Source organism: Phoca vitulina, unplaced genomic scaffold (assembly GCF_004348235.1).
Source record: "Phoca vitulina isolate PV1807 unplaced genomic scaffold, GSC_HSeal_1.0 scaffold41, whole genome shotgun sequence".
Taxonomy (NCBI): Eukaryota; Metazoa; Chordata; class Mammalia; order Carnivora; family Phocidae; genus Phoca; species Phoca vitulina.
In genome coordinates this window covers 11,039,023-11,059,476 of record NW_022589744.1, presented here as the reverse complement: position 1 = coordinate 11,059,476, position 20,454 = coordinate 11,039,023, and the positions used below count along the sequence as shown (strand labels likewise).

At 52.4% G+C, this 20,454-nt stretch overlaps 2 protein-coding genes across 5 annotated transcripts in view; both read right to left on the bottom strand.

The window, feature by feature from the left end:
* Nucleotides 1-1,152: 1,152 nt before the first annotated feature.
* On the bottom strand, nucleotides 1,153-9,084 carry MRPL58 (mitochondrial ribosomal protein L58). 3 transcript variants are annotated; one of them, XM_032429821.1, is made up of 6 exons: nucleotides 8,506-9,084; nucleotides 5,488-5,524; nucleotides 2,837-2,896; nucleotides 2,213-2,295; nucleotides 1,746-1,915; nucleotides 1,153-1,466 (listed from the first exon to the last, which is right to left on the bottom strand). In XM_032429821.1, exons 1-6 carry the CDS (start codon nucleotides 8,689-8,691, stop codon nucleotides 1,160-1,162), a joined length of 843 nt encoding a protein of 280 aa, XP_032285712.1. In that variant the 5' UTR covers nucleotides 8,692-9,084; the 3' UTR covers nucleotides 1,153-1,159. The 3 variants fall into 3 exon arrangements, with proteins under 3 accessions (XP_032285712.1, XP_032285710.1, XP_032285711.1); XM_032429819.1 differs by having other exon boundaries at nucleotides 1,153-1,471; nucleotides 8,506-9,073; XM_032429820.1 differs by lacking the exon at nucleotides 2,837-2,896 and having other exon boundaries at nucleotides 1,153-1,471; nucleotides 8,506-9,074.
* A 2,201-nt stretch (nucleotides 9,085-11,285) lies between these two features.
* The window catches only part of CDR2L (cerebellar degeneration related protein 2 like), a 14,065-nt gene continuing 4,896 nt past the window's right edge, over nucleotides 11,286-20,454 (bottom strand). Inside the window, exons 1-5 of one of the 2 annotated variants that reach the window (XM_032429813.1) lie at nucleotides 19,949-20,179; nucleotides 16,547-16,659; nucleotides 16,093-16,241; nucleotides 15,366-15,530; nucleotides 11,286-13,928 (exon numbers count right to left, since the gene is read on the bottom strand). In XM_032429813.1, the coding sequence (XP_032285704.1) occupies nucleotides 13,037-13,928; nucleotides 15,366-15,530; nucleotides 16,093-16,241; nucleotides 16,547-16,585 (1,245 nt within the window). In that variant the 5' untranslated portion in view covers nucleotides 16,586-16,659; nucleotides 19,949-20,179 and the 3' untranslated portion in view covers nucleotides 11,286-13,036. Of the gene's footprint in view, nucleotides 13,929-15,365; nucleotides 15,531-16,092; nucleotides 16,242-16,546; nucleotides 16,660-19,948; nucleotides 20,180-20,454 lie in introns of those variants that run through there. The other variant, XM_032429812.1, reaches the window with a different exon arrangement.

Sequence of the window (20,454 nt, the reverse complement as noted above, 5' to 3'; positions counted from 1 at the left end):
TGATTGAGTGTAAATTCTCTGAAAGAAAGGACTTTTTTGTTCATTGCCGAGTCCCTGGGACGTCACCCAGGGCCTGGCTTTCACTATTTGTTGAATTAACGAATAAACGAATCAATGTTGCGCCACCTTGCATATGAGCTTCACCCCCTCCTGGGCTCTGAGTCTCTTGAGGGGACTCTTGTTGGTCATTTACCAATGACTTGTTGTCCCTTTGTTTACACTTACATGAATGATGAGGGCCCTGCTCACATAAAGTGTGTCTACCACTACCGCTAATTATCTGGCATTTAGAACATCACAATGCACTATTTGCTGAACGAGTGAACTAGATCAGAATTATAGAGAACGTTTTTAGAAATTCGTACACGCCAAGTTATCTGGTATAGTTCTGCTGGCCTGGGCGCTTCCCATACCCAGAGGATTGCAGAAACCTATTTTCAGTTCCGACTCACTCTTTTCCTGCCTCTAAAACCCCACAGCATGTGACAGCACCTAACACGTGGTACTCTTTCCCACTTGAGAACTTCAGCAGTTCTTTGTCACCTACATTTTTTTTTTTTTAAGATTTTATTTGAGAGAGCGCGTGTGCGTGAGCGGGGATGGGGGAGGTGTCCCACTGAGAGCAGGACCCTGAGATCTTGACCTGAGCCCAAACCAAGAGTTGGATGTTTAACCGAAGGAGCCACCTAGGCGCCCCTCCCTGTCACCCACATTTCTTAAAATCTAAACTCTTGAACTTCAATTTGAGTCTCCACATTGAGCTGTCTCCCTTTCCAGACTCACCTCCCACAATCCCCTGGCACAAATCCACCATTCAGATGGCTTCCTCGGCTTCTCCACCCCAGCCTTTTCTTTGGTTTCCCTTATTCACACTGTTCTCTCCAACTGGCATGTCCCTCCCCCACCTCTACTGACTAAAATTCTATTCCCTTTTCAAGGCCCAGCTCAGAGGCCTGCTCACCCGTCTCAGCTCTTCCACCCTGAGGCGTGTTCCCTGAGTGGCGACACCACAGCTCAGTCCTATTTCCCCCCCAGCTGACTACTGCCAGTCCACGATTGTGAGGCAGATTTGAACTGACAGAAAAGGTCGGAATTCTGTTCTTGAAGCATTCTGAATGAAGCAAAGACCATTGCATTTATTGCAGAGTTTTATTGCAGCTCATACACTAAATGAATAATTAAGGTTTGACAACATGTGACTGCCTATGAAGACCTTTGCAACCAGGGCCTGCAACCCTCCTTCCAAATGAACATTCTTGTGGTGGCGCCAAGGGGAAAGACAGGCGTTAACAACCACAAACCAGGGGTCTCCTGACGGTGTGCACGCTCTCGGCTGCAGCAGCCTGGAGCCCCTGAAGAGGGCTGTGCCGGCTCTGGAGGACGATTTCAGTCCATACCCACCCTCCTGCCTGTTTTTATGGTAGAATGTATTCGCTTTTTTCTCAGCCTTTCCCGATTCATGTTCTCTATCCTGAAAACAGAAAGACTGCAATTAGGCCCAGATGCCCAATTCAAAGTGGTGAGAGTGGCTGGCAGCTCAGTGGGAAGCAAAGCAGCTAGATCAGCAGCCCGGGGCCCCACTCGAGTCAGAGGCCTCTCTCACTCCCGGAGCTTCCCCATCTTCTGCTGGGAAGTCGTGGACCCCCCCCCCTCCCCGCCTCCTGTCTTCTCTGTGCAGCCGCCCCCACCCCCACCCCCCATCCCCACGACTCAGCTGAGAGGAGCTTGGGGGCACTTTCTGGTACCTGATCCTCTGCAGTACAGCATCTTCTTTGGATGGCTCCTTCGTTGTCTGGCTGGCCTCAGCAATCATGTCTCGAATTTTCTGAAGACAATCTGCCAGGTTTCGGAACTGGTAGCGGCTGCATTCAGAGGTGAGTATCAACTCTCCTGACTTGTTGATCTTATTTTTATGCTGCAAAGAACAAAGGCAAAACCCGAGTCCTACAGAGTAAAGGTTTTTGTTTTTGTTTTTTTTAAAGATTTTATTTATTTATTGAGAGAGAGCACAACAAGACAGAGCAGCAGGCAGAGGGAGAGGGAGAAGCAGGCTCCCCACTGAGCAGGGAGCCCGATATGGGGCTTGATCCCAGGACCCTGGGATCATGACCCAAGACGAAGGCAGACGCTTAATGACTGAGCCACCCAGGCGCCCCCAGAGTAAAGGTTTAAAAGCGACTGACGGATTACAGAAAAAGGAGCCAGTGGTTACCGTGACAGCCATCCTCTGCCGCACGGGCTCTGCGATCCACTCGGCGGTTGCCAAATGGAACCTGACTTCAGCCTTGGAATTCACTGTAAATAAAGGGATGAGAGAGCATAGGTCACTGAGACTCTCAAGTAGGCTCAGCACTCGGTGGCTGGTGACGATCCTGAAACGGGGAGGCAAGACATCCAGCCAGTGACGTTTCTGCCCTGTGTAACTTGGGAATACAAAGTTGGTGATGGGATGAGCCAGCAAAGATAGTGAGGCACCGCTGGACAAAAATTAACTTCCAGGAACTAAATGCTCAGTGCTTCTCTTACAGTTTAACGGGGTCTGAAAAGAATGGGGGGATGGGTTCCATGAAGGAAACCTGTTCTGGGAGCTGGCTGCCAACTCACACTGCGATTTCCCTTTGTTTAGGCTCACAAGCCAACCCTAGTCCTAGCAACCCACAGCTGAGAGTCTAAGGATCAGACCACATTCAAAAGAATAAAGAAGATTATTATAAACTGGTGGTATTTAAGCTTCTGCTAAAAAAATCCCTTTATTCCTTATGAATGTAAACACAGAACTCCTCAAGTACATCTCCCAGCCAAGTTTTAAAGTGAAAGAAAACAAGGTGCCTTGTACCTTTGTTAACATTCTGGCCCCCAGGACCACTACTCCGACAATAAGATATCGTCAAACGATCTATAAAACAGAACACACACCAAAAAAAAAAAGATTATTCCATGCACAAACTGTTAATTTATTATCAACATATTACACCTCTCTTTCTTTTTTTTTTTAAAAGATTTTATTTATTTATTTGACAGAGAGACACAGAGAGAGAGGGAACATAAGCAGGGGGAGTGGGAGAAGGACAAGCAGGCTTCCCGCTGAGCAGGGAGCCCAATCCGGGGCTCGATCCCAGGACCCCGGGATCATGACCTGAGCCGAAGGCAGACGCTTAACGACTGAGCCACCCAGGCGCCCCTACACCTCTCTTTCAATGACTTTTATATATACTAATGTAACATTCAGGGCAGTCAAGTCAGAGATTATTTACAGATGTCAAAACTAAAATCAAGAGCAAGTCCCCTTCCCAAGGTCACAGCAGAGGGTGTAAAATTATGACCTGGGTTGTCCGCTTCTGGTCCAGTCTTTCACCAGATCCGGCTGCGCTAGCTTTTTGCTGTTTGTTTACTTGTTTTAAAGCAAAGACTCTTTCAAAAGCTCAAACTAAGGGACAAGCTTACTTTAATGTTGTATTTCAAAATGTGGTGGATGTTGGAATCCCCACAGACTGTGAGCCCCAAGAGGACAGCTGTTCATTGTGCATGCCCAGTGCCCAGTGCCTGGTCAGCCAGTGTTTAAATACACCCGCTGGATGAAAGCGGACTAGCATGGAGCCCGGAGCCTTGCTTCTAACACTGGCCGGCTGCTGACCGACTGTGATCTGGGCAAAGTCCCTCTGCTGCTCTGGGCCTCATGTTGGTTTGTCTGTAAAATGTAAAATAAGGTTTCTTCCTTCTATTTTTATAATTCATGAAAAGCAGACTCACAGTGTCTGAGGAAAGTAGAGAAGGCATGGTAGTGGGAAAATTCAGAAGACTGGATGGTGAGCCAGCCGCGAGAGGTATGGGTGGCAAAGAGCTGGCCCCAAGGCAGTGGTGGCCCATCTCAGGACTGCGTCTGAGAGACCTCCTCCCCCCTCCCTTTTCTTTAGATATAAGCTCCAGCCTAGCGTGGAGCCCAATGCAGGGCTTGAACTCATAACCCTGAGCTCAAGACCTGAGCTGAGATCAAGAGTTGGACGCTTAAGCAACTGAGCCACAGGCGTCCCTGGAGACCTCTTTCCTTTTGAAAAATCAAATCAGGGGCGCCTGGGCAGCTCAGTCGTTAAGCGTCTGCCTTCAGCTCAGGTCATGATCACAGGGTCCTGGGATCAAGCCCGCATCGGGTTCCCTGTTCTGTGGGAAGCCTGCTTCTCCCTCTCCCACTCCCCCTGCTTGTGTTCCCTCTCTCGCTGTGTCTCTCTGTCAAATAAATAAATAAATCTTAAAAAAAAAGAAAAGAAAAGAAAAGAATAAATCAATTCATTTTTCTGCGTAGGTGAGGAATGCGCAGTACCGCTGGGGGACAGTTCCAGCACGGCGTCGGCAACCTTGCTTGTCTCCACGGAGGCTGCCCAGGCGGGTTCTGTCTTCCAGGAAGGCCTGGGAGGCCCCCCAACACAACAGCACCTGAGGCAGGTGAGTAGCCGCAACACGGCCGGTTCCCACTCGCCTCCCTGTCTCCCTGGAGGCCGTCACGAGACTGTCTCCTCGCCCGTGGTTCTGACGAGACGCGCTTTCTGCCACCTCCAGCCACACGCACACCGCAAGGCCCAGCTTTCAGCAGCAGGGCACCGGCTCTGGGCCACAGGGTGGCCTCTCCCTTGTGTCACAGTTCACTAGCCTCTTTGTTTCCGTGCCACCCTGAACGGGGGCCACGGGGAGCCGGCACCCATGGCCACTCCTCCTGTCACTGTCTGTGGACACCACTAACTCTCTGACCCTAAAAAGGGCTTGTTGTTTCCCAGGCTCTGCTTGTCAGGCCTTGCCTTGCGTTGGACGGGCACACAAGTCTAAAGTTATGCAAACAGGGACGCCTGGGTGACTCAGTTGCTTAAGCGTCTGCCTTCGGCTTGGGTCATGATCCCAGCATCCTGGGATGGAGTCCCACATTGGGCTCCTTGCTTGGCAGGGAGCCTGCTTCTCCCTCTGCCTGCAGCTCCCCCCTGCTTGTGCTCTCTCTCTCTCTCTGACAAATAAATAAATAAAATCTTAAAAAAAAAATAAAGATGCAAACAGTTTACAGGGAGAAGTCCCCACTCCTGCTCCCCAGCCACCAAGTCTGTCCTTTCTTCTCGGCTCCCCAAGCCAGTCCTCGTATCCAATTTCTTATACATCCTTTCAGATCTATGTATATGCATAGAAATATATGTTTCCGATGTAAAATGGTAGCTTACTATATATATTCTTTTGCAGATCAACTTTTTCTAAATAGCCATCCACTCATCTACCGTAGAGACTGGTCCGTGTCACAAGATCATCAAGAGCTCTCGCTCATCTCGCACACCGCACAGCAATCCACAGTGGCTGCGCCACCATTTTGTGGCCATTCTAAACAGTGCCGAGGGGACTCCGCTTTTGCACATCCAAAGACAGTCTCTTTATTTTTGTGATGCTGGAGAGGTCTGGAAGGAATGTTTAGGGGTGGGGGAAATGACTGATTTTTTATAAAACAAAATTACTTACCTAGAGGAATGTCATTATGGGCTTGCTGTGCATCAACCTGTAATGTAACATACACAGTGTCAAATGAACATCACCTGCTGTGACTCCTAACTGGTCCAGGTCAATCAAAGAAAGGATGTAAAGCCACAGTGCAGATGTAATACAACTATTTTCAGGTCCCCCTGTAAAATCCTATCAGGATGACAGAAAAAGCTTTCCCAGACTCTAGAGGTACCGTCTCTGAAACACTCTTCCAGGAAATTTGAACTGATGTCTGCAGCCTTAGCTAAGGTCAGGCGCCATCAGGGGCCCGGCTCCTTGGAGGGAGGCCAGGCTCCACAGTACACGTGCCTCAGGGAGACTCCAAAAGGAACATCCTCTGCTAACCTAGAACAACAAACCTGGTGGGCCACCTTGTTCCTTCCTGGGCCACGGAGGCTCACATGGGAGGCCATCTACCTTGAGGGTTTGTGTCAGACGGAACTCCTCACTCTAGGACTTCTCACCTCCGTGTCTCTCCTGTGCTCTGATTCACTGCTGATGTCCTTGAGCCTGAGCCCCATGTCCACAGGCCCGGGGCAGACACGACCCCCTCTGAGGCTCTTCTGGCCAGCCAAACTCATGGTATCCTCACCTGTCCCCCCTCTGGCTGCCTTCATCCCTTTTCATCTTAGAATGATTTGGGAATGAAATCCTCATCGCCATGCACTCCCTGCAGCACTGAAAACTCCGGGCCCTGCCCTTCTTGGAGTTGTTCTCCCTCTTCCTCCTGAGCTGTCCTCACCAGCTTCCTAGCTTCCTTCTTACTTCCCTGTGCTTTTCTCACACTCCTTCGCTTGCTCTTTGCAACTTTAAAACACGGACATGCCCCTGGAAGCCTTTTTCTTCTCTATCCCACTCCTTCCCTAGAACATTTCATCTCTGTTGATGAAAATATCGTGTGTTCATGACTCCCAACTTTCTGGCTTAAGCTCAAAACTTCCTTCAATGCCAGACCCATATAGGCAACTGCTATTTGGCGTCTCATCTCGAATGCCTGATCACGGCCTCAAACCTCAAGTCTCCTCACAGAGGACTTCCCTTACTATCAATCTGAAGTAGCTCCCCAGCACTCTCTCTGACAGCACCCTGGCCTACTCATTACTTCTCACTACCTGATGTTTTCCCCCATTTATTTACTGTTTGCTCCTTCCACTAGAACATCACTTCCATGAAGCAGGGACCCTATCCGTTTTATCTACGTCTGTTGGATCTGCAATGCTTGAAACAGTGTCTGACACAGCAGGTACACAATAAACTTTTTGTTGAATGAAAGAACAAACGACTTTCTCGTGTCCATTAGTGGCAACTCAATTCTTCCATCCCAGACTCAAATTCCTCTCTTATTTTCACTTCTTAGAGAAAATACATTAGCAAATCCTACAGGCTTTCGCTTCAGAATACATCTAGAACCTGACCAATTCTTATGAGTCCTAGTGCTTCCTCCCTGCTTACCATCTGTTGCCTGTGTTATTGCAATCTTATAAGTGGCCTTCCTGTTCTTGCCATTCTACAGTCTACTCTCTGTAAGGCTCTATAAAAGTGATCCTTTTTTTTTAAAAGATTTTATTCATTTATTTTTTTAAAGATCTTATTTATTTATTTGACAGAGAGAGAGCACAAGCAGGGGGAGAAGCAGAGGGAGAGGGAGAAGCAGGCTCCCCGATGAGCAGGGAGCCCAACACAGGGCTCGGTCCCAGAACCCTGAAATCATAACCTCGATCCCAGGACCCTGAGATCATGACCTGAGCCAAAGGCAGACGCTTAATCAAATGAGCCACCCAGGCACCCCTAAAGATTTTAAGTAATCTCTACACCCAACATAGGGCTTGAACTCACAACCCCAAGACGCATGCTCCACCAACTGAGCCAGCCAGGCACCCCAAGAATGATCCTTGTAAAACTAAGTTGAATCTTTCCACTCCTCTGCCTCAAATCCCCAATACGTCCCATGGCATTTGGAGTAAAGCTAAGGGCCTATTAACCCTGTAAACAGGCCTCCCCCCACCCCATTCCTCTCCTTTTTAGCTTCATCTGCTCTGACTCCCCTGCTCAGCCACACTGGCCTTGCTTGCTGTTCCTCAAACAAGGCGAGCACGCTATTGCTTTAAGGTGGTCGCAGGAATGTTCATCTCTGCAGGGACGTTCATCTCCCCACTATTCCCATGGCTCACTGCTTTGCTTCTTCCAGGTCCTTACTCAAATGTCATCTTCCCAGAGGCTTCCTAGACCATCCTACTTAAAACTGCAACCCTTCCCCCTACCTTAGCACTCCTTCCTTCCAGCCTTTATTTCCCCCAAAGTCCTTATGACCATCTCACATACTCTATACTTCTGATTTTATTTGTTGCTTGTCTCCCTCCATGAGAAGTTCCACAAGCATTCAGATTATGGTTTTTTTTTTTTTTTTTTTTAACTTCCCTATCTCCATGCCTAACATAGTGCACACACCATGCTTTCAGCTGAAGTTTGTTGAATGGGTGAGTGAATAAATGAATGTTCTCTTTCAGCCCTGTGGGTGGAAACGCAGTAGAATTGGCTAGGTCCTATTTCTCCTGCCCGAGGCCCATTAAAGAGCCTGTACCGAGCAGGCTGGCAATCAATGCATCCTGAAAAGAGGCCCTGTTTCCTCAGGCGCGCTGGAATTCCTAGAAGCTATGGACAGTGTAACTTCCCAAAAGGTTCCAAACAGTTTAACAGCCTTTGGGTTTTACTGTCCACTCTGGAGAGAAAATGCCCACGCGTGGGCCAGGAGGCCGGGGAACGAACGCGGAAAAGCTGGTGGTCCTGTAAGAAACACTCAGCCTGCTCTCGCGACGCCCGCACACCTCCAGGCCTCCGGGAGCCAGGACCCGCTCCGCGGCCCCAGCCCCGCTCGCTCCGGCCACCAGCTCCCTCCCGCGGCCAATTTGCTCCGGCCGGGCCAATGCGGCCCCGGTTTCCCAACGTCCCCCAGCAGAGGCGGGGAAACGCCCCTTCCGCCCAGCGCTCCCCGCTCACCGGGACCCTCCAGGCGGTGTCCGAGCCCCGTGATTCCGGGTAGAGCTTGTCCAGGCTGTAGATGCTCTGGAACTCGGTGCCATCTGCCTGCTTGTGCAGAGCCCGCCGGGGACAGCGCGCGGGCGGCGGGAGCAGCCAGGCCCCGGCTCGTCTCAGGCTCCAGCGCAGGCACCGAGCGGTCGCCATGTTCGGCTCTCGGGGCGCTTCCGGTGGGTGCTTCCTTCCGCGGCCCGCCGGCTCCTGTTTCCCTCGGGACTTTAGTTCCGCGAGGCTTTTAGTGCCCGCCGGGGTCGCGGGGAGACGGCGAGCTGATCTCCCAGGCACCGGTGAGACGCTCCCCCTTCGGCCGCGTCGGGGAGGCCAGGTTGGAGCGCTGAGGTCCACTGTTGGCCAGACAGCGAGCTCTCAAGGGAGCCTCCTGGTGAAAAGAACCCCCGGAATCCGTGTCCCCCAGAAACACCACTTCTCTCCTTTTCAGGGGCTGTGCCCCCCTCCCGGACCGCTCTCCCCTCCAAGTTTCACAAGGTCCATCAATGCGGCCTGCCCTGCCTGGCCTAGTTCGTCTCCATCCCCTTTACTCAGACTCTGCTCTACTTTATCTTCTTTTTTTCTAGTTTATTGCGTCTCCAGTCAGAATATAATAAGCTCTGGGGGTGGGGGTGGGGGTGGGGGCACTGGCTCACTGCTGAGTCCCCAGCACCCAGAACTTGGCACATCATAGATACTCAATAAATATTCATAAGATGAGTTATTTGGCAGTGTTCTTGAAAGGTGAATTCTGCTAGAAACGAGTTTTAGTAACTTCAGGTTTATTCACAAGGCAGTGTAAGCAAATCCCGGCTGAGCAGGTGTGTGAAGTCTCCGCAAGACAAATTACCAGATGGGAGGAGAAGCAGGCAGGTGGAGAAAGACATGTTTTTAAAAGTGGACCCACACCCCTTCACAGAAGCAACAGCTTTGTGGGGCATGATGACAGTTTCTCCTAGCCAGGAGATAAAGGAATGCTGGGGAAGGGGGTAGAGATTCAGGCAGCCACAGACAGGCTAAGCAGAGCCCTTTTCCAGGGTTCTTAAGACATGAACCTCAAAACAGAAGTTCTAACTCCAAGAAAGGTTCAAAGCGGAGCAAGCAGTGTTTGGAGAGAGCTAAGTGTTGGCTAAGTTCCTTTGGAGAGAGGCATTGTGGTTAACGGAAACAGAGCTCAATGAATGATTAGTGATTATTAGTCATCCTAGTGATTGTTTTGTAATGAAGAGTTCTATTTTTAGTAAAAGCACGATTACCTAGAAAAATATGTCCCTAAGGATGCTGGCTGTTTGAAACAGGAGACTGTCATCAAATCGAGGCTTTACCATTTTAGTCTCATCGCTACAGGCATATTCTTTAGGAAGGAATAAACTACTTCCCAGGCACTGGCTTTGTAAGCGCCAACTAGGAAGGGAATGGCGATAGACATTTGCCTTTTGGGCTCTAGGCTGGAAGGGGAATCTCTTGGGTCCCTCCCTGTTTTAGTCCCAAGACCTCAGAGGGAACTGAAGCGTCTCTATGGTGACAGGCATAAGCTGCTCCAGGGAGCAAAGCCAGGGACTCACTTAGGTCGACAGCTCAGGGATTATGAATAATAAAGTCAGCACCATTTCATGGCATCATTGCTCTGAGGCTGGGCTCCAGCCCTGCTCCTGACCCAGAGTGATAGAAGAAAGGAGCTGTAGGTTTCCATGGCCTCAAATAAACACAGCCTGCTCAGGCCATCTGGTGGCCTGGATTCTGGAAGGGGGGGGCGGCGGGATAGAGGAGAGAGTGAGACGAGCTACCCCGGGGTGGAGAGAAGAGCAGCTAGCAAGCTCCTCTCACCTGCTGCTGTTGTGAACCCTCCAGAATAGAGGCCCTTCTGGAAGAAACAGGCCTAAGAGGTGGCACCTGTCCCCTTCAAAAGGTGGGCACCAACAGCTGAGGCCAGCCTTTTCCTTCCCCTCCTTGGCCCTCCAGGGGCTGAAATGGGGCTTCAAGAAGGGGACATTCAGAGGTAAGAAAGAAGGGAAGAAAAGACAAAGCATCACCAAGCCATTCCTGGCAGCTTCAAAGAGCTTGCAGGCACCAGCCCTTCTCTCTGGCCTGTGAGTTGGGGACCACAGGATTTTCCTTTCTTCTTTTCTGGAGTGCCCTGGGTCGGACTGGCTCTTAAAACTAAACATTACAAAGAGATAGGCATGTGCAGTATTGCAGAGTGGAACTGGTCAGTTCGGGGTTTGAATATTTCTATGGGACTCTGAATTACTAACTTAACCCCGAAGCCTGAGAATCTCCATCAGTAGAACAGAGATTTTATAGCTGCCTCCCAAGGTTGACACTGCCTGGCACGAAGTCAGCAGGCAACAAAAGTTCGCTGCCGCAAGGGGGATGATAAGGAACTTCTTTTTACTTTCAGAGATCGGGTGGCGTTTATTTTTTTTCTCTGCAGCACTGGGGTAGGAAATCCAGTCTTCACTAGCTCTATTCCAGACCCACCTTCCTTCCTCCCTGAAGGGCTGAGCAGACAGTGCAGAGTGAGTGGGCAAATCCGCCCCTTCTTCCTGGAAACTGCTTCCTTCACCACCACCCCTTATCTGCCCAGTCCCCTGATAACACCCCCAGGCATTCGGCTGTTTGGCTGCAGGATCCCAGGAGAGTGAAGCTCAGGACACCCCCCTCAGCCCCCAGCCCCAGAGCTGTGTGATGAGAGGCAGGTGTGTGAGATGCACAAAGACAGGACCATGGCTCTAGGGCCATTTCTGCTTTTAGAATACTGGTGCATTTTTTATTAAAGAAGAGAATAAAGCATTTGTAAATATATTTCTCTTGTGTATACTTCAAAGGTGACGCTGTTCGGCCGCTACAGAACTGGGGAGCAAACAGGAGGAGCCCTTCCCCCACCCTATCCCCTCCACTCTAGATGACAGAGACACACGGAGGGCTGGGAGCTGCCCAGCTCCAAAGGACAAAGGGTTCCAAGATGTGTGAACGGAAGGACCAGCCGACAGCGCTCATCACAGTGCTGCCCAGAGAGCAGGGTAGCGCCTCCAGGGAGGTCGGGCATGCTTGTTAAGAAAACCCCTTTACCCCTTAGAAACAGATAAGGCATGAAGGTCCCTCCTGGGTTCCCAGCACAGAGGCCAGGGCTCCCCCCTTCCACCAGGCTGTGTGGCTCCTCCAATTTCTAGGATCTCAGGATGGGTGGTAGAAGGAACTGGAAACCCTGAAGAACTGCTCAGGGCAAGCTGGGGACCTGGACATCTCTTAGCTGAAGCTGGACTTTCTGAAGCCTTAATAAAAGGTTTAACCTGTGACCCAGGTGGGTCCTCAAAAGCCCCCCACAAAGGTGAGAGCTTAAGAACAGGCATTCTATGGCAGAGGAGACATGCTCTCCACCAGGTCCCATTTCAATACTGTTCAGTATAGAGTGGGAATCTTGGGCAGTCCCCACTGAAGGGGGGCAGGGGCGGATGCTGGGACCATTGGCTGGTGGCACACTCCTGGGATATTCTGGGGGTAGCAGGCATGATCTGAGGAGGGGTCGGCCTGTGGGGAGCATGGGAGTGAATGAGACACATCATGGTCCCTGAGATGGGGGCAGGCAGAGGCCAAGCTTGGCAAGTCAGAGGTGGCGTGCAGAGATGGGGGCTCCCCACCGCCCAGACTCCTGGAAGGCTTAATGGCCAGAAGGCATTTCCAGGGCTGGAGCCCGAGGAGACTGGCTCTGAGGGAAGCAGGGCGCACTGTTCATGTATGGCTGCCGAGGGGCTCCCTGTTCCCCTCCTCTGATTGGCTACAGATCTGCAGTGGGCTGATGGTCTCCAGGGAGAAGTGGGGGGCACTCCAGGCCTGGCTGAGGCATTCTGCTCTCCATGGCAGGGGCCGTCTCTGACCTGGTCAGGACCCTGGGTGTGGGACAGCTGGTGCTAAGGGAATGACAGCGCGTCGCAGCTGGGGAGAAGCAGTGGGTGGTCCAGGAGACCCTTGGAACCTGCAACAGCTGGCTCTGGGATCCCCCTTCAAGTGTTTTCAGTTGTGGCAAGGGGTCAGGGAGACCTTGCATTGCAAATCTCTCAAAACAAAAAACAAAACAAAAAAAAAACTTAGAAAAAAAAAAAAAAGAAAAAAGCCAAGTGGTCCAGAATGGCTTTCAGAAGCTTGGCCACAAATCTGTGAACAAGGCCCAGGGTCAGGAAGCCAAGGGCTGGGGAGCTGGGAATCCGGGGGGGAGGGGGGGGGGGGGGGCGTGCGCACACGTTTGGCTTTGCAACTCTTAGCTGCGTCTTTGGGCTGACGCAGGATGGAGGAGGATCCTGGGAGGCCAGATGTGTTACAGGTTGGCCACCTCCCGAGTGAGCTGAGAACAAGCTGCGTCCCCCACACACTCCCTGGGCCAGAGAGCAGCCTCCCCTGGGCCGTATTGCTGCTGATGGGCTCCCTCCCTCACCAGAGGCTGCATGGCCCAGGCAGGAGGGGCCCCGTGGCCGGACCCTGGGGGAGGCTGCAGGCCGGGAAAGGGTCATTTGCTGCTGTGCGTCTTGACTTTGGTGGCATTGATGTCGGCCTTGGTCTTCTGGATCCTGGAAAAGATCTCCTTGAAAAGCGCCTTGTACTCGGGCTGGCTCTGCTCCAGCCGCTTATCCACCGCCTCCACGTGCTGGCTCAGGCTCTTCTCCCCTGCCTTGGCCTCCCCCTGGCCCTCCTCGCCCCCACGAAGGTCTCTCCACGAGCTGTCCCGGGAGACGGGCCGTGAGGTCTGCACGCCGGCATGCCGCACCCCGGCGCCGTGCTGTCGGCACTTGCTCAGCAGCTCCTCGTACTTCTCGAGCAGCGCGTGGTACTGCTCGTCCACCTCCCGCAAGATGGACATGCCGCGCTTGCGCACGCTGTTGGCGTGCAGCGTGAGGTTGCCCGCGTGCCGGCTGGCGGGGTCTTTGGCCACGATGGCGTTGAGCGCGGTGTCGCTGCAGCTCTTGCGTACAGCGTGGCCCGGGGAGGCGGCCGGCGAGGAGACGCCGTCCTGGGCGGCCGAGTCGTCCCCGCTGCCGGGCTGGGGGTCATCGGCCTCGGGGGCCTGGGTGAGGGGCGCGAGCAGGGCCTCGGCCAGGTGGTCCTCCCGGCCCAGCAGGTAGGTCTTGGCCTGCTTCATCTGCTGCAGCTCCAGCAGCTCGGCCTCCAGCTCCTGCACGCGCAGGCGGCAGCCCTCCATCTCGCACAGCTGCCGCTCCAGCTCCGCGTACTCCTGCAGGACCGCCGCGTACTCGCGCTCCGCGCGCTCCTTGCGCTGCCGCTCCTGGCTCACCTGGGAACGCAGCACACCCACCAAGGTCTGCAGCCGCTCGTTCTCCTGCTCCAGGGGCCGCGGGCCCAGCTCCAGGGAGGAACTGTGCAGGCGGAAGGCATCCTCACACCTGAGAAGGGGCAGGGGAGGGCCGGTAGAATCCGGTCAAGGCCAAGGGCCCGGATCCAGCTCCCCACGCTTAACACCTCTCCCGTCCACTGGGGAAGATACTCTGTTTGCCCCTCTAGATCCACTCTCCGCCCTTTCTCGCCCTGCTCTCTGCCCGGGGCGGCTGACCACAGTGAACTGCTTCAGCCAGGTTTCTGCTCTCTCCTGAGCTCAACCAGAGGGAGGCAGGGGCAGGAGGTCAGAGGGCAGGAACAGAGGCAGGTCAGGGAGGGTCTTCCCCACACTCCTTCCCTGGTTAGTGCTGGTCGGGCAGCACCTCCTGGCCTTCCAGGAACCTCCCTTCCCCTGGCCCCTTCAGGCCTAGGGATGGTAACAGCCCCTTGCTGTTGCAACCCTAGGGTACCGCAGTGTCCCTGCGGTTCCCTACACCTTCGTCCATACCTCTTCATTAATCACTCTGTGCAAGGCACTGTCTCATGCCAGGACCCTTATTGAAATACCCACTAAATACACAATATGTCTTTAAAAAAAAAATTTTTTTTTAAAGATTTATTTTGGACGCCTGGGTGGCTCAGTCGGTTAAGTGTCTGCCTTCGGCTCAGGTCATGATCCCAGGGTCCTGGGATTGAGTCCCGCATCGGTGTTCCTGCTCCTCCAGGAGCCTGCTTCTCCCTCTCCCTCTGCTGCTCCCACTGCTTGTGCTCTCTCTCTGTCAAATAAATAAATAAAATCTTAAAAAAAAAAAAAAGACTTATTTACCTATTTGAGAGAGAGTGTGTGCATGTGTGGGGGGGAAGGGCAGAGGGAGAGAATCTTCCAGCGGACTCCCTGCTGAGCATGGAGCCCCTAGTGGGCACCATCTCATGCCCCATGAGATCGTGACCTGAGTTGAAACCAAGAATCAGATGCCCAACCAACTGAGCCACCCAGGTGTCCCCACAATTATGTATTTTTATATTAAGAGGCCATCCCTTTCAGATTTAATGGGAATGTCCAGCATGGAGCCTGCTTGAGATTCTCTCTCCCTCTCCCTTTGCCCCCCCCACTTCCTTCTCTAAAGAAAAAAAAGCGGGGGGACTGAAAGGTGTAGTGGTTAACTCCTCCTGAGTCGGAATTCTAGCTTCCTGAAGAGGTGACCCTGGATAAGCTCATGTAAGCTCTGAGCTTCCGTCTCCTCACCTGAGCGGTGAGGATGATAGACCATAGCTCATGGTATTGCCACGGGAATGAAATCACTTAGAGCGGTGGGCACGTGGCCAGGGCTCGGTCAATGCCAGCTGCTGACGGTTGGTGGCAACAGGGCCAGACCCTCCGACAGCCTGATGGTGCCCCAACTCTCATTCCCACCCGCTGCCTGGGGCCCACCCTCTCCTTTCTCCGGGATGCAGGGACACCGTGCAGGGTCTGGGCTTGCCCCCCACGGGGCGCCCTCACCTACCGGGGGCTGGTGCACAGCTCCCTGAGGCAGGGGAAGGTGTGGACGGTGCGTCTGCGCTCCCGCTTCTCTCGGCGCACCCGCAGCTGCTCCAGGCCCCGCAGCTGCTCCACCTGGGCCTGCAGCTCCTCCACCTGGGCCTGCAGGCGCTCGATGGTCTCTGTCAGCCTGGGGGGGGGGGGGGGCGCACACGGGAGGGATTTTAACGGGACGGGGCCAGCCCTCCTCACTGCAGGCCTGGAGGGACTCAGGGATGGGGAAAGATGGGCCCTGCTGCCTGGTGCTGAGGTCAGACGAGAACTCCCTGTGTACCCAGGACCCGCCCTTCTTCTGCGCCTCCCCGGCTGAGCTGACCATTCTCCTCTGTATCACCTCGGTTCCTCCCACACCCTTTGAGCACTTACCATCCTGCACCGCAATAAAGTATTTACATGCCTGCCTTCCCTCCTGGGCTGTGAGCTCCCAGAGGGCGGGACGGTCTCTCTATCCCCATCGCTGTATCCCCAGTGCCTAAACAGAGCCTGGTGTGTAGCTGGGGCTTCAAGAGGGATTGTGGCCTGAACATGAAACCACCCGAAACTGACAAGGGCAATCTCACTACCATCCCGGGTCCCCAGGCCTGGGCTTCTGGGAGAAGGAGCATGGGTCACACCCACCGGACAGTATGCCCACATGCAACCCAACCTGACCTCTCCCTCGCTCGCCCCCCAGCCCGCCCCCCGGCCCTCACCCATGGATCTTCTGCTGGGCAGCCTTACTCTCCAGCACCAGCTTCTGGTTGGTCAGCTCCAGGTCTCGGGCTGTCAGGTCCAGCTGCTCGTACACTTTGGCATGCTGCTCATTCATGTGCCGCAGCGTGTCCAGCTGCTTGGTTAGGTACTGGAGGGGAGAGGATTGAGTACCCTTTCAGAAGAGGGTTGGGGGAAATGTATTCACCTGGACCTCTTCCCACTTCTAGGAACACATTTGCTTTGGGAAATTTGTCGGCGGCAGAGTGGGGGGTAAAGATGGTGGCGCGATAGGGCCGCCTGGGATAGTTGTACAGGTTCTGAACTGCACAAGGCTATGGGGCCAAAGCTGTGTCTGCTAAGAGGGCACCTTTCTCTAAGTTACACAAAGGCACCATAGGCCAAGGGGTCCTCAATGGGTGGGGGAGCACATGCAGGGCCTATGTGGCCCCTCACCTCAATCTCCTGCACTTGCTCCTCATTGGTGGAGTACATCTGCTGCAGAGACTCCTCCAGCTCCTTGTTCCTCTCCAGCAGGGTCTTCCCCAGCTCTGCGGCCAAGTGCAAGTCTAGTGGAGGGGGGGCAGATGGTGGGAGTAACAATGAGCAGCTGAACGAGCTCAGAGGACTCCCATAAGTGTTCTGAGCATTCACTTTGGGCTATGCTTTGGGGACCCCAAGACAACCAGGACACAGAGCTGCCCTCAGGGAGCCTCCAGGCCTCGAAGGGGATGTAAGCCAGGAGCTACAACTTTGCACTGACTGTCCCTTCTGTCTGGAATGTCCTCTCCCCAGACACTCCCAGGGCTTGTCCCTCTCCTCCTTCAAATCTGTGCTTAAATGTCACCTTCTCCAGGAGTCCTTCCCCAACCACTGATTCAAAGTCATCCCTCCCCCACCTCACACTCCCTCTCGGCTTAGTTTTTCTCCTCAGCGCATACCACCATCTAACTTACCAAACTATTTGCTCATTTATCTTGTTCATCTCCCCCTCCACCCCAACTAATTGTAAGCTCATAGGGCAGGGATTTTGCCAATTTTGTTCACCGATATCCCAGGACCTAGAAGAGTACCTGGCATAGAGGAGGTGTATAATAAATATTTTCTGAAAGAATGAGTGAGGGGCACCTGGGTGGCTCAGTCGGTTAAGCATCTGCCTTCGGCTCAGGTCATGATCTCAGGGGTCCTGGGATCGAGCCCCACATTGGGCTATCTGCTCAGTGGGGAAGTCTGTTTCTCCTTGCCCATCCCCCCAGCTTGTGCTCTCTCCCTCTCTCTCTCAAATAAATAAATGAATAAATAATCCTTGAAAGAATGAGTGGGAGGAATGTGCTAAGACAACCAACAGACATGGGGAAAGTGCTCTGGGATGACAGGTAAGGGCGAGCTCACTCTTCCTGGGGCCGGCTGGAGGCTCCTGCAATGGGCAGCTTGCAAGCTGGGTTTGGAAGGGTGACCCGGAGCTCGCTGAGATTGGAAGGGAGCAGAAAGGCTTGCTGGGTATTAGAACTGGATGAGGCTTCAGAGCTGTTTGGCCTAACCTCCTTATTCTATGGGTGACAGGCTGGAGAGCGAGAGCGAAGAATGACCTGCCCAAGGTTATGGCCACGTTGGAAGCAGAATTCAGGTCTCCTGGCCTTGGTCAGGTACCGTTTGGTTCTAATGACATGGGCCCCTCTCAGAAACCTCCTTTCCCTGGGCAGCAAAACCATCATCCTCTCCCCCAAGCAGCCCTGATTCTTGTACCCTACAGGACTGGAACCTACTCTCCCCCATCCCAGCCGAAAGTAAATGAACACTGTCAGGCTGGGAGGGGATCCAGCCTGTTTTTAGGGGGGTGTGTGATGGGGAGGGGGAGGGGTTAAAAGGAAGTGGCAGGTGCTGGAATCCCTAAAAATTCTCTCTAGTGAGTCTGGGGTTGTGCGAGGGTAACTAGACATTTGGGGTAGATATTCCTCCATATACATGCCTCACTCTTCTTAGAAACAAAGGGAATGGCGTATTTATTATTATCAAGGGAAAATATATTATTTATTTCTAAGAAGAGTTCAGAATGATGAAAATGTTCTAAAGCTGACAATGGGGATGACTGCACTGTGAATATGCTGGAGACTGTCGCACTGCTGTGCACTTTAAGTGAGTGAGTTACCTGGTGTGTGAATTACATCTCAGTAAAGCTGTTTTTAAAAAAAAGATTCAGGCAGCTTAATCAGGAGACAGAGACTGGTGGTGGGGGCAAGGCCCTTAAGGAGGTCGGTAGACAGACTCAGGTGGAGGTCACAAGGCTCTCCCTCCCTCCCTCCCTCCCTCCCTCCCTTCCTCTCTTTCTCCTCTCTCTCTCTCTCTTTTTAAAAAAAGATTTATTTATTTGTTTGGGAGAGAGAGAGCATGAGCAAACACACCGCAAACACACTGAGGGAGAAGGAGAAGCAGACTCCCCGCTGAGCAGGGAGCCTGATGCGGGGCTCGATCCCAGGATCCTGGGAACATGACCTGAGCTGTAGGCAAATGTTTAATCGACTGAGCCACTCAGGTGCCCCTCTTTTTTTTTTTTTTTTTTTTTAAGGCTCTTTTCTTTTTAAAATTGCTTTAAGGCTTGTGTGAAGGTGTACTTGATGTAAAAAAAATCAAACAGCACAGAAAGGTTAACAAAGGTGACCAAAATATTACTTGAAAATGTACCTCATATATTCTTAGATCTATAACTGGGAATTCCATAAACAAATGGACATGGCCTCAAATAGTTATCAAAAGAATAGTGCCATTTGTAAGTAATTAGAATTAGGGTCCGTGCGGCGCGGGAGAGGAGAGGAGAGCAAGCAAGTAGAAGAAAATGCCCCACTTAGAGAAAGATGCTGTCAACACGCAGGTAACCATCCTTCTAAACAGCTTTCTAGGCTTAGAGCTGCTATAGTAACAATTTTGTGTGACCAGAATGTTTTTCTGTACCTGCTTTTTTTCATTTCACAATTTGGCATAAACAGCTTTCTGTGTGCACATGGATCTACAGGGCCATTTTTAGTGGGTGTGAATGTTCTATTGTATACAGGTCCCTAAGTAGCCCTTACTGTTGGATTTTTAAGAATTTCCCTTTTTTTTTTTCTGTTAAAAATGTAACTGGGGGCGCCTGGGTGGCTCAGTCGGTAGAGCATCTGCCTTCTGCTCAGGTCATGATCTCAGGTCCTGGAGCCAAGCCCCACGTCAGGCTCCCTGCTCGGCAGGGAGTCTGCTTTTCCCTTTGCCCTGCTCCCCCATTCATACTCTCTCTCTCTCAAACAAATAAATAAAATCTTTTAAAAAATGAAACTACAAAAATTCATAGTACAAAGATCTTGGTGCAAATCACTGCCTATATCCTGAAGATCCTTTCCCAGAAACAGAATCACCGGGACAAAGAGTAGGCCTATTTGATTCATTCTGCCAAAATGCTGTCCAGGAAAGCTTGGGTCTTTTTCCCATTGTGAGGTTGTTTCTTAAAACAGCCCTCCATCTAGGCTGATGGTATAAATCCAGATCGAGATGCATAAAGGCAACTCTGCTGGGGTCGATGTGATGTGGTCCAGGGATTCAAGTCTTTAATACTTTCCTGTTCAGACAGTGATCTTTCTAGACTCCCCAGAGGATGGAGCATCTCTATAGTCCCCCCATAGACAGTTTCATCAATACAGTTGTTTCAGCTGAGCCCCTTGCTGGGCACCGGCCAGGTCTGGGGAGGAGGCTTCTCAGAAGAGCCTAGGAGAGCAGCGACTCCCTGTGGGCCTAGGAGAGCAGAGCCTCGGGCTTTTTCTCAGCCAGGCTGGGGGTCGAACTGACATCACCTTATGGAACCCAGAGGACCTGGACAAAAGGCCCAGCTACCTGTCGGGAACAAGCCTGGAGTCTGCTCCCACACATACAGGTAAGGTTTTGAAACAGCCAGTGGAGTCTTCAGGCTGGGCCTCAGGCAGGAGCGGGGCCCTGTGCCCGGATGTCACCCAGAGGAGTTTCCTGGAGGAGTGCAAAGCTGCTATCCCGGAGAAAGGCTGCAATAACCTAGCCTGGGAAAACAAAAGCTGTTTTTCTAAACAGCTACCTCAGCCAATGAAAAAAAAAAATCAGGGGCGCCTGGGTGGCTCAGTGGGTTGAGCATCTGACTCTTGGTTTCAGGTTCAGCTCAGGTCAGATCGAGCCCCGCACTGGGCTTGGCGCTCAGCGTGGAGTCTGCTTGTCCTCTCCCTCCTCCTCTGCTCTTCCCCTCACTCTCTCTCTCTCTCTCAAATAAATAAAATCTTTTTTTTTTTTTAAAGATTTTATTTATTTGACAGAGAGAGACACAGCGAGAGAGGGAACACAAGCAGGGGGAGTGGGAGAGGGAGAAGCAGGCT

Coding starts and splice junctions, on each gene's coding strand:
- MRPL58 (XM_032429821.1), bottom strand. CDS start 8,691: ATGGCGACCGCTCGGTGCCTGCGCTGGAGCCTGAGACGAGCCGGGGCC. Junction 2,897..5,487: donor CCATAATGACATTCCTCTAG/GTAAGTAATTTT, acceptor TCTGTTTTATAG/ATCGTTTGACGATATCTTAT. Junction 1,467..1,745: donor GCTGTACTGCAGAGGATCAG/GTACCAGAAAGT, acceptor TTTTCAGGATAG/AGAACATGAATCGGGAAAGG.